Source organism: Bos indicus, chromosome 3 (assembly GCF_029378745.1).
Source record: "Bos indicus isolate NIAB-ARS_2022 breed Sahiwal x Tharparkar chromosome 3, NIAB-ARS_B.indTharparkar_mat_pri_1.0, whole genome shotgun sequence".
NCBI classification, from domain to species: Eukaryota; Metazoa; Chordata; class Mammalia; order Artiodactyla; family Bovidae; genus Bos; species Bos indicus.
The window spans coordinates 2,986,837-3,003,095 of NC_091762.1; the positions used below are offsets into that span (position 1 = coordinate 2,986,837).

The 16,259-nt window shown below is 50.8% G+C and overlaps 1 protein-coding gene and 1 non-coding gene across 3 annotated transcripts in view; one reads left to right on the plus strand and one right to left on the minus strand.

The window, feature by feature from the left end:
• Nucleotides 1-3,480: 3,480 nt before the first annotated feature.
• Nucleotides 3,481-16,259, minus strand: part of UCK2 (uridine-cytidine kinase 2) — a 77,491-nt gene continuing 64,712 nt past the window's right edge. For both annotated transcript variants that reach the window (XM_019986627.2, XM_019986637.2), the window contains exons 5-7: nucleotides 11,097-11,194; nucleotides 9,013-9,061; nucleotides 3,481-7,714 (exon numbers count right to left, since the gene is read on the minus strand). In XM_019986627.2, coding sequence (XP_019842186.1) covers nucleotides 7,575-7,714; nucleotides 9,013-9,061; nucleotides 11,097-11,194 — 287 coding nt within the window. In that variant the 3' untranslated portion in view covers nucleotides 3,481-7,574. The remainder of the gene's footprint in view (nucleotides 7,715-9,012; nucleotides 9,062-11,096; nucleotides 11,195-16,259) is intronic.
• Nucleotides 4,723-4,794, plus strand: TRNAC-GCA (transfer RNA cysteine (anticodon GCA)). Its single transcript has one exon. It is a non-coding gene; the product is annotated as a tRNA-Cys (tRNA).

Consider the following 16,259-nt stretch of genomic DNA (forward strand, 5'->3'; position numbering starts at 1 on the left):
ACCCTCCTCTGGCAACTAGCCTGAGGGCAGGGCTCTGACAAAAGCTACAGAGAAATACAGTTGAGGGATTCTTCCCCATCAGCCAACTTCTCCCAGGTACCCTGAGCTACTAAGAAAAGGCCTTCGAGGAACTCGGTTGCACCCATGGAGCTCAACTACTAAGTGTATAAAGACAGTTGCCCCTCGCAGGACACCATATGCCCAGGCAGTCCTGCCTCTGTGAACCAGCTCTCATTCAACACAGAGCAAAGCAGGGGCCCTTATCCCTACAGCACAGCTTGCCCTACACCACACAGCCATTACGTATAGCAGCCAACATTTAAACTAAATCCGTCAACTCCAGAGTGATTTCCCCCAACAGGCTACCTGAAACCAAACAACACTGAAATCAATGGGCAGAAGGTGGAAGCCCTTTTACAGAACTCAGCTGACCTCCAACTAACCAAATGCAATTTTTAAAAGAGGCTTGATTTTGTCTCCTCCTTCTCCTGTTCTCCAAGCCAGGCCCTGCTTCCTGTAGCTGCCAGAAAGAATCAGTCCAGTAGCAGCACCTCCACTTCTGCTACCAACACTGCCCTGGAGAAGCCCTAAAAGAAAAAGGGGCTTTTGCTTCCAATCCCAAGTCAAATCCACTGCAGACCTACAGCCCAGTAGTGGGATCTGGAGCCAGGCATTTTGCCTATGGGCCCTAGGTTCCTCATCTGTGGAATGAAGGGATTGGACTTCAATGGATGTGAAAGTTGGACTATAAAGAAAGCTGAGCGCCGAAGAATTGATGCTTTTGAACTGTGGTGTTGAAGAAGACTCTTGAGTCCCTTGGGCTGCAAGGAGATCCAACCAGTCCATCCTAAAGGAGATCAGTCCTGGGTTTTCATTGGAAGGACTGATGTTGAAGCTGAAACTCCAATACTTTGGCCACCTGATGCAAAGAGCTGACTAATTGGAAAAGACCCTGATGCTGGAAAAGATTGAAGGCAGGAGGAGAAGGGCACGACAGAGGATGAGATGGTTGGATGGCATCACCGACCCAATGGACATGAGTCTGGGTGGGCTCCAAGAGTTGGTGATGGACAGGGAGGCCTGGCGTGCTGCACTCCATAGAGTCACAAAGAGTCAGACACAACTGAGCGACTGAACTGAACTGAGTGATGATGGCCAACTGTGGGAAACACCACAGTAGATTGTAGCAATAGAGAAACTAACAAGTAGGAGCTGATGCTCCTGTCTCCCTAGTGAAGACTTTATTTAATAAAGATCTTCCAGACAAAAAAAAAGTCTAGATTTCTAGGCCCTGACAGCTCTCATAAAGAGCACGAGTCCAACAACCCAAGGCCATCTCCTGTTGAGAAATGAGTTCTACCACTAGATGGCAGACGTGTGCCAGGCAGCCTCATCCTACAGCTTGACCCACTTCGTAGCTTCCTCTGTAAAACTGGAACAGGACCACATTGCTTACATACTTTGCAGGACTGAGGACTGGTAAAGTCCCAGGAGTTATCATCAAAGTCAGGAATTTCAGGAACCTGAAAAGAGTACATGGTGCACAGGGCACGCACTGATAAAGAGGAATCTGGAAACATCCTCAACTCTAATACCCTTGGTGAGAGCCTCCTGGGCCTGTCAGATAAAACCCCACGTGACACATGAGCCTGTAAGGAGAGGTTAGGCTGGCTTTCCCTGGTCCAGGGCAGTCAGCACTCAACTGTGGTGAAGGCCACTTCATCCTCACTCAGCAACACACCATGGGCACCTCATTGTAAAAGGGCATGCCAAGCATAGATTGCCCTGTATGAAAAATCAGTTTACGTAACGCACAATTTCACATTCTCCCGTCCATTCATTCGAGGAGATATGTCTGGATAAATCTTTGCTGTTGTTTTGTTGCTAAGTCGTGTCTGACTCTTTGTGACCCCGTGGACTGTAGCCCTCCAGGTTCCTCTGTCCGTGGGATTTCCCAGGCAAGAATACTGGAGTGAGTTACCATTTTCTTCTCAAGGGGATCTTCCCAGCCCTGGGATCAAACCCCGTGTCTCCTGCATTGACAGGTGAATTCTTTACCATTGGGCCACCAGGGAAGCCCCGGATAAATCTTTAGTCCTGGCTCAAACTGATTCCACTGGCTAATTTGTTGTTTCAGTTCATGGTTTATTGAGAAGATAAACCATGGATAGTTAACTTCATGTTGGGTTTTAGCAAATGTATCTCAACTGTTTTAAACTGCCCTCAGCACCAGATGATGACAGAAATTGATCTCTGTGGTCCCCTCCTCTCAAAGCTACCGTCCCACATCCTAGGTCTCCTTCCCCACCTCTCATCTGTAGATCTTTTATGCAGGTCCTAACAGGTTTCTTTCAATCTGAGTCAAGGTGGTTTGACTCCAGCAGCACTTACTCGCTCATCAAACTAGTGAGTCCAGGCTGTGGAGCAGCAGGTGGCTCAAAGGACATTGTGACAGATGGGTGCGGAGGCAAAGCGAATGGCTCAAGAGCTCCACTAGCCTGCACCACTGCCCCTCCAGTTATAAGGAAGCAGAAAATGAGCGAAGTCCCAAGCAAAGCATCCAGCTCCAGACATGGTACACAGATCGGGGAGATGTGAATGCAATGCACAGAGAAAACTGGATTACAGCTAAAGTGATTGTAAAACCATGGCTCACAAGGTCTTCATCTGCCCGCAGATAATCACCAAGCTTGATAACACACACCTATGTGTGATTTAAAAACATACCAGCCTTCTGGGACGGATTCCTCTGAAATTCAAGTTCTTTTGGACCCAAACTCCTCCGTGGGTTTGCCTCTGTCCTTGGGACAAGTGGCTGGAAATAGCAGGGCCACTCTGCACGCAGATGAGGGTCATGTAGTGCCTGGGGACAGCGGGTGAAGGGACACAGAGAAGGTGGGGAGCGAGGGGGGACTGGGGTGCTACAAAGAGGGCAAAAGCCAATTATTTTAATTATTTTAAGATCTCTGGTGGTGGGTGGCCTAGATCTTTTAATATTGAGGTCGATGGTTATCTGCATTGATTGTATGACTATACACTAAATAGATATAGTCACTTAAGGTAATCACACACATGGATGTATGTGTATTCAGCTTGAAGTTGTTCATTGTTATAATGCCAAGTTTCCTCCAGCCAATAAGGGTTTAGAATGTTTTGTTTTGGCTTTTATTATTAAAGTTCAGGAAGGGACAGCAAAGGGAGGGGAGGGAGGGAAGACACTGCACAAACTGGATGACCTCAAAGGAAGCAGAGCCAGCTAGAGCTAGAGAACAGAAGCCTCCCAGGGACATTGGCCTGGCTTTCAGAGATGGAGCAGAAGTGCACGCATGGAGGCCTGCAGCGCAGCAGAGGATGGGGAAGCTTAGCGACAACAGGCTGGTGCCCATATCCAGCCAGCGAAGGCCTAGAGGGCTACCCTCCCGTCACCCGCTGGCCTCAGTCACTGTTCCTCCTGCACAAGCACCACAAAGAAGGCAAGAGTGGGTTCTTTTCTGTTCAGTCTTTATTTACAGCAAAGTACAGAGTATGTGGTCATTTAAGTAAGTGCTAACAAGTAAGTGCAGGGCAGTAGAAGGAAAAGGGGAAAGTGCAAGCATCTGAAAGACCAAAAAAAAAAGGCCTATGTCTCTATTTACCTACTCACCCTGTGCCTGAGGCAGGACCAGCCAGGCACTCACCACCTCTATGGGTGGCCGGACACTGCCTTGAAGCCAGCCCGCTGCCTGAGGAGGGCCACAGAAGGCGCAGAGACCAAGCTCAAGGCGGGGACTCAGCTCCAGACTCGCCCTGACGGTTTCCCGAGCATGCTCGTCTCACTCTCATCTGCTGGGACACAGACTTTGCCCCTCTACCCTCAGGTCAGGGGGAAGGGCAGGAGTGGCAGAGAAGCCAGCCCCCTCCCGAAGCCCAGCCCTGAGACCCGGAACCACCCTTGCCTGCCTCACCCACGTGGTCATTGACAGGCAGCTGGGAGACTCCAGGGTAGAGGAGAACATTTCCCTGCAAGAGGCTACTAGTTGCTGCCAATGGCTCTGGGCCCTGGAGCAGGTCCAGGTTGCTAAATTAGGAACGCCGCACAACAGCAGCAAAGGAGGTGATGCACCAACCAGCTGGGCTCCGGCCCCTGCTGCACACAAGCCTGACCTCACAGCCTCCCAAGAGGCTGGCATCCCACCCTGAGCACCACGACAAGCGTCCACGCCAGCCCAGAGAGGCAGCAAGCCAAAGTCCTTGACCGTCCAGCAGCCAAGACCACAGTGGGTTGTTGCGGTTCACAGGCTCTGAAGGGTGAACTGGAGACTTCTGCGGTACCCTCCGGGGCCTGTTCTTCAGAGACCATGGCTTCTCGAGGGCCCACCCTATCCACTCCAAAACCGGTGACGCCTGAGGTAACCACACTGCATCTTCCTTACACACACTCCCAGCTCTCTGCTCCTGTTGGTCCCAGGGCGGCAGAAGTCCCATTAGCGTGAAGGCGTGTGGGACCAGGACTTCCCCCGACACAGCGCCTGTTGCCTAAGCACATGGTTCTTGGACAACACCTGCACAGCGGGAGAAGCAGGCGCCACCGGGCGTCTCTGAAGGCAAGAGACCCCCATGCGTACACTACCAACACTGCCCTACGCCGCTCATCCGCGTTGCCTCCCCAGACAGTGAACAGTATCCATTTCTGGCCTAATAATTATATCCGATGCTCCAGCAAAAACAGAGATCCAGTGGGCTTCCCTGGTGGCTCAGAGGGTAAAGTGTCTGCCTGCAATGCAGGAGACCCAGGTTCGATCCCTGGGTTGGGAAGATCCCCTGGAGAAGGAAATGGCAACCCACTCCAGTATTCCTGCCTGGAGAATCCCATGGACAGAGGAGCCTGGCAGGCTACAGTCCACGGGGTCGCAAAGAGTTGGACACAATTGAGCAACTTCACTTTCTTTCTAGTGGCTCTTAAAATACCAATTCCAGGATTTGCTGCATAGAAAGATCAAGTTCAAATAGATACCCAGTTGGCTAAATGCTGGGGTCCCCCCAGGGTAGAGCTTCCTATCCCCTCCTTGCCCCAGACTTTCTGTGTCACAGAACCAGAGGAGTCATTAGCATGGCCAGCGAGCCCCCAGCCAAGAGGCCAAGATATCAAGAGGTGGGGCTTCCCTGGTGGCTCACACAGTATAGAATCTGCCCGCAGTGCAGAAGACTCAGGTTCAAACCCTGGGTCTGGAAAATGCCCTGCAAAAGGGAATGGCTACTCACTCCAGTAGTCTCACCTGGAGAACTCCATGGACAGAGGAGCCTGGTGGGCTACAGTCCACTGGATGGCAAAGAGTCAGACACCACTGAAGGACTAACACTCTGACTTTACCAAGAGGCAGGGCAGCCTGAGAACTGTTTCCTACCAAGGACAGGGCTACTCGGAGACCCTGGAGGCTTGGTCCCAACACCACGAGTGGATGAAAAAGCAGCTAAGTAAGTCAAGGCTCAGAGATGAGAAGACTCCATCTTCCAAGGCAGTAGGATAGACAGCCAAGGCACTGAATGGTTTGGCACCTGGGAGCTTCAAGTAAAGTTCAGCGTGCTACCCACCCAGGGGCCAAGGCTCCCCGAGACAGGGAGCGGCTGCCCCTGAACACAGACAGGCCCCAACAAAGCAGGAGGCCCTTGGGTCCTCAGGATCCTAACCCAGGCCTGCCATCCACCCTTCACCTCAGAACTACACAAGGCATGACTGGAAAGATAATCAATACTGGTTTGGAAATGCACACTTCAGAACTCAGCCAACCCACGGGGCACTGGCCTTCAGAACAGGCACCTTGGGGGCCTTCCCTTGCTCCAACTCAGCAGTTGCTACTCTCAGGGGCTCCTTCCAGAGCCTATAGTCCAGTCTCAGGGGTGGCAAAGCCCTGCTGCGGATTAGGTTTGACTTTCAGACAGAGCCCAACAGAGTTAGAGTCAAATGGAGTCCAGAAAAGGGGAAGCAAACCGGGTGAGGCTGAGCCTACAGGAACAATTCAATGTGACTGCAGTTAATGGTGTTGGATTTATCAGAATGGCTCCAAGGGGCTACAAAAGCAATGGAAAGAAAAGGGGTCCCAAAATGTTTCAGGCTGTGGCAGCCACAAGGGTAGCCTATCGAGCTACCTAAGGGCGATAGAGTAAGGGCGTAGCCTATCGAGCACTGAGATGGTCAGACGCCGAGATTAAAAGGTTCTGGCTCTTCTGCAGTTAAAAGATGAGGCTTTAGAACAGTATACTCACAGCTCCTCCATCTTACTAGGTCCCCTGCTTCCTCTAGCCCTCCCCACCAAGAATCTTCAGGAATCTGTACTGCTTCCAAAGAAGGAAGTCTCCACCAAGAGGGAGCCTCAGGGAAAGCTAGAATTCTCCACCCCAAATGTTTTCAGCCTAAGACTCCAACTTGTAATTTAAAAACGCTACTCTTCCTCCCCGCCTCTGTGCCCAGCGGCCAGGTGACGTGGCTGCATGGTAAATAAGTAAATCGGCGTGGCCATGATACTGCCTGTCATGGCCCCTGCTGTCTTCACCGCGCTGCAAATCCCTCAGGGTGGGGAAGAAACGCTACAGCTCCCTATACAGCTGAGCTCTCTGGCTGCCCTGGGAGGGGCTGGCTGCCAGGAGAGGTCCTCAACCAAAGTACAGGCTGCTAGGGTCCACTGTGCACCCCACAATCTGGGGGAAAGCCTGAGGACTATCATTGTGACCTCCCTGGAAGACGTCAGCATCTCAGATGCTACGATAGGCACAGTCCCTCTTTCCCCACTCTGTCAGGAAGCAACCCCATCGCATCCCCACCAGGGAAGGAGAGAGAAGCCGCTCTGGTTTTCAGAAGTGGGTGAGTAAGGAAGGAAATAGCGAGCTGCCTGAGCAGCCAGGGGTGGGGTGGGGGCAAGAAGAAAACACAGAAGACTCGTTCCCCTCTGTGGGCTTCTTCCCTGAGTTTTTTAATTGAGGTCTTGCCTAATTTCAACTCAGAAAAAAAAGAGAGAGAGAGAGAAGAAAAATAAAAGAGGATCTCTTATCCACATTATCCTAAAGCTCCAGCTCCAAGAAGGTAGCATCTGGCAGGGGAGGTGATCAAAGGTCCCAAACTCCACTTCCAGTGAGTCGCACAGACGCGGAGAGCCACGAGTCCCGAGCCTCCCTTCCAAGGCCACCTGAGCCTGCCCCACCAGGCACACGCTGGGTACCAGGCCTCCGGTGAAACCCCAGGTCCAGCCCCAACACACTCAAGGACAGGCCCTCCTGCAGAATACTTACGGCAAACAGCTGTACAGTATTTGTACATTTACACAAAAATAGATCCTTTTATATATATATATGTATTTATAACTGGTTACACGTTGGACTCATAATTAGGCATCACCAGTAGTAGTTGGCACAGTTTGTCATTTAAGCTCAGGGTCAACTTCTGTTTCATTTCGTCGCTCCAAAGTACCAAAAAAAAAAAAAAAAAAAAAAAAGGCATTTCATCTCCATGGTGTTTTCTTAAATACAGCAATGTCATAGGAAACCACATGTATAGATGCACAGTGCCTCCTGCCCCCTCCTCCGGCCCTTTGGAGACGGGGTCAGTGCGGCCGGCTGCTGGATTCCGAGGCCTGCCTCTTGCGGGAAGGGGTGTAGCCGTTGAGATAGCCATTGGTCTGTCGTTTGGAGAGCCCCCCATTCAGGATGTCCTGGATGTGCTGCACGATGAGGTTGATGGCCACTGTGGAGCAGAGAAGGGCAGAGTGTCAGGGGCACATGGGGGTGGGGGCGGGGCTGCGGGTCTGTTTGGGTGGAGGGCACACAGGAACCGGAGATGAAAAACCGCTCCAGGAAGCCGGCTCTGCTGCTTGTGGGAAGTCACCCGAACTCCCCAGACCTCTATGGGGGCTAATATAACCCCACAGCAGAGTTCTCAGAGTAGGACAACCTGGGACACAGTAAGCCCTGAATGTGAGGCTTCTCATCAGGATGCGATCAGAGGCAAGAACTGGATGGAAGCAATCAACCCAAATTCTGCAGACATGAGGACTGGTCTTTGTTCTGACACCATTCCACCAGGGAACCTACCAGCTCCCCACCCCAAAGACAGGGAACCCCACAGAAGGTCCTCTCCTCCAAAGATAAGATTGGACTCTCCTTCCTTAGCCTTAGAAATAAATCATATGCTTCAAGCACATGATCAATGTTAACATCATCAAAAACAAGACAAACATCAAGTGCTTTCTGGGGTGATGCCCCAAGAACATGGCCCCCCCAGGGTATTCTCCACGTTGTATGAGCTGAAGCCAACCATGAGGACACAAAGGCAAACCCAAGCTGAGGGCTGTTCTATAAAAACAACGGGCCTGTACTCCTCAAAAATGTAGCGTCACAAAAAAACAAAGGCTGAGGAAGGTTAAAGGAGTCAATATTAAGTGTCCTGGATGTGACGAGTGCACTGTGGCTTGAATGAAGTGAAATTTTCATTGCTGAGACTAACTCCCAAATGGCTCAGCAAAAAAATTACCTTTTTAAACAGAGGAAAACTGAAATAAATTATAAAGAGAATAGGAAAACAGGGTCTCCCAATTCAACTCTGCCCCATTACGCCTAAATCCAGAGATATTCCTACTTTCTAGACAAGGCAAAGCTAATGCATAAGTACACAGTGGTAAAAATCCTTCCCACCCCAGGAAAAGCTACTTTGAGTTTTCTAAATGAAATTAAGAAGGAACTCTGCTTTTACTAAAAAACGGCCTTAGATACAAGGTGCCCAGGTATCACTGGGAACAGCAGCAGAAGGTATCCACCGCCAGAGGAGCAGGAACAAGTTCGCGTCTGTCCCCGCTGATGTACACGCATAAGCACAGCGGCCTGTCCTTGAGGCCAGGTGTGTAGGTATGAATCCCTTTCTGGCTGCAGCAGCGGCCGGGGCCTCAGCCACACCTACAGAGCCTTGTTTGGTTACCACATCCTATCCAAAGTATAACTGACAAAGGGAGGAGTCGTGCCCATGCATGGCACCCCACGAGGACTCACCGAGATTATCTGCACCTCTAGGAATGATCACGTCAGCATACTTCTTTGTCTGTAGAGAAAGATATTTATAACACATTAGATGGATTGCAATGCGTTAAAGAGGAAAGCTGGCCCAAGCCCTTCTCCAAGGGAATGTGGAGAAACGGCCAGCCTTCGCCTACTAATCCCAGAGGGCAATAATCTGTCACTTCCAATGTAATATATTTTATCCCCTTTATCTAATTTGTAATAGATCAGCTTTTTCCTGAGTTCTCATTAACATTTAACACTTGTTCAGCTTACAACCTGTACAATGAACATGGTCTTGGAAACTAAATATATAACTGCCTCTTCACCACTATGAAAAGCCTCAATTCATAACACCCAGACTTAGGAAGAAGCAGTTCACCTTGGACTTCAACAGTTTGTCTAGTCGGAAAAAGTAAGTCCCACTGATGACCATTTTCTTCAGCTCTGTTATGACACAGTCTTAAAAAAAGAAAAAATAAAGCGCACAGTTTTTGGGTTTTTTGGTTTACTAAGACTTGGTGAACCATTTTACACACTACTGTGTCCTGGTGAGGCTGTGTAAACAATGCCTTAGGCCTGCCTTAGGCAGGTCGGTACCCTGCACCATGTCCATACTACAGCTGTGGAAGGCCAGAGGCCCAGCGTGAACTAGGCAGACGATGTATCAGGCCCAAGCTCACACAGACTGAGCTGCTCTTTCCTGAGCTGAGTGGCTGCACAGTGGGAGCTAGTAGAAACAACCTAGAAAATACTTACTTAAAATTCTGAGTTCTACTGCAACAAAGTTAAACAGCAGAAAGTTGGCAGTAAACTCTAATCTATGTCCACAAAGAATACTTTGTATTTTTATTATTAAGCTAGAAAGAACAGAGAGGTCCTCAGATGGATGGGTAGAACTTCAGAGCACCACAGCCACCTCTGCCCTCTCCCCAGAAACCTAATCCTGTGACCCAGGCCTCTCCAGGGAATGAGCAGGGCATCAGGGTTACTCAGGCTGACTCACACAGCCCGCCTGGTTCCGAATCTGAAACAAAAGTCAAGTCGGTTTTGAAGCAAAACCTACTAACATACTTGAAGAAACAAAGACAGCTTGGGATCTTATTTTTCCAGTACAGAAGAAAGAAGTTAATTATTAACATTAAGAGAAGTAGAAAAATCCCCACCCTACACTACTTCCCAATAGCCCCACACGAGCCAGTCTCCCTAAAGGCATCAGCCAAAATCTGGCGAAGACCCAGCCTCTCTCACACTCTCAGGACTGAACTCTAAATTCTCAAGGAGTGAGAACATGGTTTAGCCAACGTGAAAAAGATGTATGAGGAGGTATGAGTCTCCTGAGCTGAAACTCTTTCCAAAGCTAGGTTCTCTCCCATGCCTTCCTCTTTGACACCCCACCACTCTACCTCTTGCCCCTGACAGCCTTCCCCAAACTTTCACCTTACTTTCCTCAGGAAGCTGGGGTGCTTCCTAGGCTGAGGGCTGATTCACTAAAAGCTGAACACTGCCCAGTCCCTACTCTTCCTTCTCTGAAAGTCATCTCACTAGAGAGTTCCCAGCTCATGGGGAGGCCTGACGAGCCTGGGCTAGGGTAGACATACAGGAAGCCTGCTCCTCCGTGGTACACCTCCCCAAGCGGAACTTACATAGGGACAAGCTCAAAATAGGGCTCAAAGGTGGTGGCAGAAGAGATTCAGAAGGGAAGACTCTGCAGCTGAGGTCTCGTGCACCAACATGCCAACCGTCACAAATCTTCTGAAGACCCAAGTGGTCGAGTCTGTCCTTGGATACGATGCCTCCTTAATAAAATGCCTCCCCATGAGCTCACCAAGTGAGAAGTGTACAGCTTGCAGGAATATGGGACAGCAAGATCCTGAAGGACCACCCCGAAAAAGAGTGGCAGGGCAGAGCCCCGTGGTAGGAGGCAAAGCACCAGAGACTGCCCTTTCTTAGGACTCGACAGAGGAGCAGTCAGAGGAGCGAGTGAGATCCTGGCCGGGGAGCTCAACTGACAGACCTTTATTTGTTTCATTACATTTTAAAGACTAAATTCAATGAAAAACAAGAACACAACTCACTGGCAAGCAGAATTCCTCAAAGGCAGGCTTGACGAATGTAATGTACTGAGATAAAATCTGCTCAAGGTCCCTCCCTCTTTCGCTGATGTCCCTTAATACTAGAAGAGAAGGAAAAACAAGAATCAAGAAAACGGTGCATGAGTCAACACATGTCCGCCCTTCGCGAGGCTGATCAGGATCATACAAGCTCCACGAGGACTCTGGATGATTCACATGCCGGATTCCTGAGAGATCAAGAGCCGGTCAGCAGCAGCTTTGGGGAAAAACAAGTTGCATTTTCAAGTCTTGCTACAGTCAAATTCAGCTATGGCAAAACACTCTCTGAAATAAAAGGTTTCCGGGAAAGGCCATTAGTCTTCTCATTTCAAGCAACACTTGCCCCAAATAAAACTTCATTGTGAACCCTCCCAAAAAGGTAGGACAAACTCATAACAGGAAGGAGACTGGGCCGAGAGAAGTGGTGGGGCTTCCTGGCAAAAGGGGCAGGTTGCCAGGAGACGTCTCCTTTGCCCATCCTCATCCGATTACCCTTGCACGCACTCACCTGTGTTCAGGCTGGCAACCCTCTGTGGATGAGCCACCTCTGTCTGCCTGGCTCCCGTCCACACTGGGGCCCCCCCCCCACCGGGTGGAAGTATGGCAGAGGGCCCAGCTGCGGTCAGCCACACCTGCCCACCTCAAGCACAGAGAAGACCACTAAGAAAAGATGAGAAAACTATGGTGTCAGAAACCATGGGCCAGAGCTATGAAGCAGCCCAGAGGGACCCAAACTTATCATCTTCCACCTTCTTCCTCCTTGAGGGTGGGGGGTGCTTTTAACAGAGTCTTTTGTCAAAGCACAGAAAAGAGACCAGAATCCTGGTTCTGCCTCCCTGGGCCTGAGTGTCTCCCAAACTCAGCAAGTGAGTTTGATTCCCATATCAAAAGCAACCCCTCCCTACAAATGTTTTCAATCATGGCTATTAAAATCTTTCCTCCCACCCCCAGAAGGGTATCAATTTATCTACAATCATTTGCAGTGGACCCTTGGCTCCTTTCAATCACTTGTCAAGTAATCATTTCAGCATGGGATGAAACTCACTGTAAACAAACACAGGGAACACTTGTGAGTGCACTGCTGGAAAGTTGTGTCTGTAAATAATTCTGTGGACATGTATGCACGCACATAGGAACACACGCACGTGGGGAGGGGCGGGAAACAGAGCTTCTGTGGTTACAGTACAGGCTGGCGTGAAGTCTGTAAGATCAGAAGGCTAGAAAACTGTCAGGAAGACCCCATTCCAGAAACCCAGGTAATACACTGCTACCACCACTGACTTCCAGCTCCGCGATTCACAAGGGTCTTCCCGCCATGGGCCCTGCTAATAAAATGGTTGGTTGGTCCCTAACTTGTCAGGATTTGCCTCACAAACCCAGCTGCCTGCATGCCCAGCCCAGCCAGGAAATGGTCTTCTCGGGCATTTGGACATGGGGCCCTGCTCCAGCTGCTGCCGCTGCTCTGCCAGGGACACTCAGCGGCCAAGTAGAAGCTCCAACAGCTGCCACGTGGCTCAGCCCCACGGGCCTCCAGAGTGCGGGCCTGTGGGCCAAGGGGCTGAGCTCACCAAAACACACAGCTCCAGAGCAGAGGAGCCCGTGTGGCCTCCAGCTCTTCACATGTCTCCAGATAAAGCCCAAAGGAAAAAGGAAGTCAGACCAAAAGGGCATCAGAGCTGGGGGGGAAAAAAAAGCAAGCACATGCCTGCACTTCAGCAGCTTTGACTCAAAACCGTATAAGAGCTTGATGTCGGATTTGTTTTGCAAGACATGCATTTCCCACAATTGCTGACAGCCTCAGCACCGTGCAAATCTCCATCCTCCCCACAGGACACACACGCATGAACTCTCCCCTTTCACAGTGCTCTGCCGCCGCCCTCAGCCCACGTCTGCAGCTCTCCTGTGCCTTGCGGACCTAGAGCATCACCTGTCAAGTCACAGGAGTGAGGAACAGGAGGGGAGAGAGCAGGTGGAGCAGGTGAATCACACCTGCCTCTGCTCTGGAGCCCAAAGCTGCTTCTGGCCCCATCATCTAGAGCGATGGGGGCAAAACTGACCCTATTTGAATCCTGACCCCATTAACTACTACCTTTGTGGCCTCAGACAAAAAGCTCATTTTTCTTAAGTGTAAAGCAGAGACCACAATAGCAGCTTGTCTCACAAAGCTGCCACTTAGGAAGACTGGAGATATGCATAAGATTCTTCAGCACCATGACTGGCACGTGGTGTGCATTCAGTAAGCCTAAGAGGCACGATCATGACGCTGACAGGACCTGAGGAAGCTCCAGGAGAGGGATGGCTCCCTGATAAAGCAGACCATCAGGAGGACACGAGCTGGGAACTCAGCTAAGCAGGCTGGACCCAGTGGGAGGTGGGGGGTGCAGTCCCGGGAGCAGCTGGGAAGGAGGGGGTGGGGCTTCAGTGGGGAGGGGAGGGCAGACACGTGGAAAGACAGCATGGCGGGGGGAAACAGGCAGACGGGAGGAGACGTCCCGCAGCTTCCACGCTGGAACAGGAGACGGCAGGGGGCCAGAGCGCAGTCCAGACACATGAACACGCAAAACAGAAGGCTTCGCCCACCTCTGCTCCCAAGAGCCTCCCATCCAATTACCACCTTAGACAGACGGCACCCCTCCTTGAGCCCGGGACAACTTGGGACCAGCTAGTTCACTACTCTGAAGTGCCCTCCTCCTCAGAGTCAGGAAAGGTAACCAAGCCAACCACTGAATCAGAACAAGGTCTTGGCACAAACCGGAAACTCCAGAGACTCAAAGCCGTCTCTGACCCCGGCACACTTGCTGCGCCGGGACAGGTCACCTAAGAGCGCCCTGCCGGGTGAAGGGCAGGAAACTCCAGGCCTGCTCTTCCCTGCCTGGCTTCCGCTCAGCCCTTCCAAATCAGCCTGTGCTGCTTCTGGTCAGCCAGAGCCAAGAACCAAATGCAGAAGGACCAGAATAAACACAGTTCCTCCACGGTTGTCAATTCCCTTTAAAGATCAGTTGAGGAGATGTGTTATTCTAGTAAAAGAACCAACTGCCTATGTCAAGGCTCAGTGAAGCCCTAATTCTGTGTAAGCTGGAGAGAGGGCCGTGGCAGGCGGGCCTGAGGCCAGCGGTCCCAGGGCCCACTGCAGGCCCTCTCTGGTCCTGGTCCAAGGGTAGGTTACACTCACACGGAGGGGAGGCATGGCAGGCTTTGCTGGGAGGAGACCAATCCCCTAGACATCAAGGGGCCCCCTGGGAAGGAAGGAAGTCCTTCCAAAGGCTGTGAGACTCCCTCCCTTCCACATGAGGGTCAACCTGGAGTGTGCCCGGGAGGATGTGACCCACAGACAGTAAGACCATGGCACTCAAGTCCCCAGGAATGTTCTGCTCCACAGCTCCTGACTAATCCTCCTTCCCTCTCCCTTACCCCTACCCCGCCCCAGCCCACAAAGCATGTTCTCCGGCCCTACAGAGACAGAGAGTGAGTTTGTAGAAACAGCATTTGGGAAGCCCCACTAGACCAGCAGAAGGGTAACTCGGCAGTGGGTGACATGACAGGACGCAGGTCTGAAAGAAGGCAGTGAGCTGCCGCAGGGGAGGCAAGGGGTGCAGAACTGGCCCTGAGAAACCCCAGAAGAGGCTCTCCTCCATTTCACGGAAGGATCCTAGGATCAGGTCTTACCTAATCTATCCCAGAATTATCCATCTAAAAATGTGGTTCCAATTTCCACATTTTTGTACTCACTTCTCTCTCTCAGGCATCACTCCATCCCCTGGGACGTTAGTACCACCTGCTGGACTAATGATCTCAGCCCAGGTGTTACCAGCTCCAGAGGACATGTCTACTGAGGTTCTGACAAGTCCTGACAGAACACTAGGGAAAACAGAACATCAGCTACCCTCTCAAACGAAGCAGGTTTCTGATCTGCCACGTTGACATTTATCCGCTAAAGCCGTCACCAGGCATTGCCTCTCACGGCACAACTATCCTAGGAGTACTAACCAGTCATTACATGATCCACCAGTAGGAAAGTAAGGTGCAAACTGATTAGAACACAGCCTGCTCCAAGTCACACATCGACTAAACAGTGAAAAGTGAAAGAAACTGCAAGTGTCAGTCGCTCAGTTGTGTCCAACTCCTTGCGACCCATGGACTGTAGCCCGCCAGGCTCTTCTGTCCACGGGATTCTCCAGGCAAGAATACTGGAGTGGGTTGCCATTCCCTTCTTCAGGGGATCTAAATGGTGAAACCAGAATTAAAATAAAGTCCAGTTCATCTGACTCCCATTTTCCCCCAGTGATGCCTCCCAAATCTGGCAAGCTAACATGGATATCCGAGCAGATGAGCTGGGAGTAGAGCAGCCTAGGCAGGACCTGGATTCATGCATGAAGTTATAAACCAGACCCTGGGATCAGGTGCATAAGAGATTCTCAGGCTCTAGTCTCAATTATCTGTCAAAAAAGACCATGTAATCCTTATCTGGCCTGTGTCATGACCCTAAAAAACAGGACTGTTTCCTTCATATTACCTATTAAAAAAAAAAATTGCCTAGGAGGTCACCAAAGTCATAAAGCTAGGGGGAGGCTCTGCTGGGACTAGAATTCTCTTCATTCCATCGGATTACCCTTCCCGCATGCCCCCTGGGAGGCGAAGTACAGCTTCCCTGACTTGCAGAGTATGAATCCTATTACTTCTCAGGAGGGCAAATCCCAGGGGCTCATTTCTCTAGACTCTGCCCTTTCCACTTACAGTCCTTGTGATAAGCACACTAAATTGGATAAACACCAAATTTGTTTCATGAACTGGAAAAGGGAAAACTTCACACAATTTGAGGTTGGAAGGCTTTGGGTTGGGGCTTACGAAATCTGAATCTGCCACTGACTTGCTCTGTGACTAAGGGCTAAGCCTGGAGTATCCTGTGTCCCTCCTCCTCCACATGATGGGGACTCAAACCTTAGTCACCCTTCATGCCTCCCTTCAGTCACTTCCACCGCACTGCCTAGGCTGTGTCCTGTCGGCTCCAACTCTGCTGGGTTCCCCATCTCTCCTCAGTGGTTCATGCCCCAAGATGCCACCCACAGACCTCAGCCCTCCCTGTCATCCAGATCAGAAAACAGTCCTAACCAACCACAGTGTCTATTT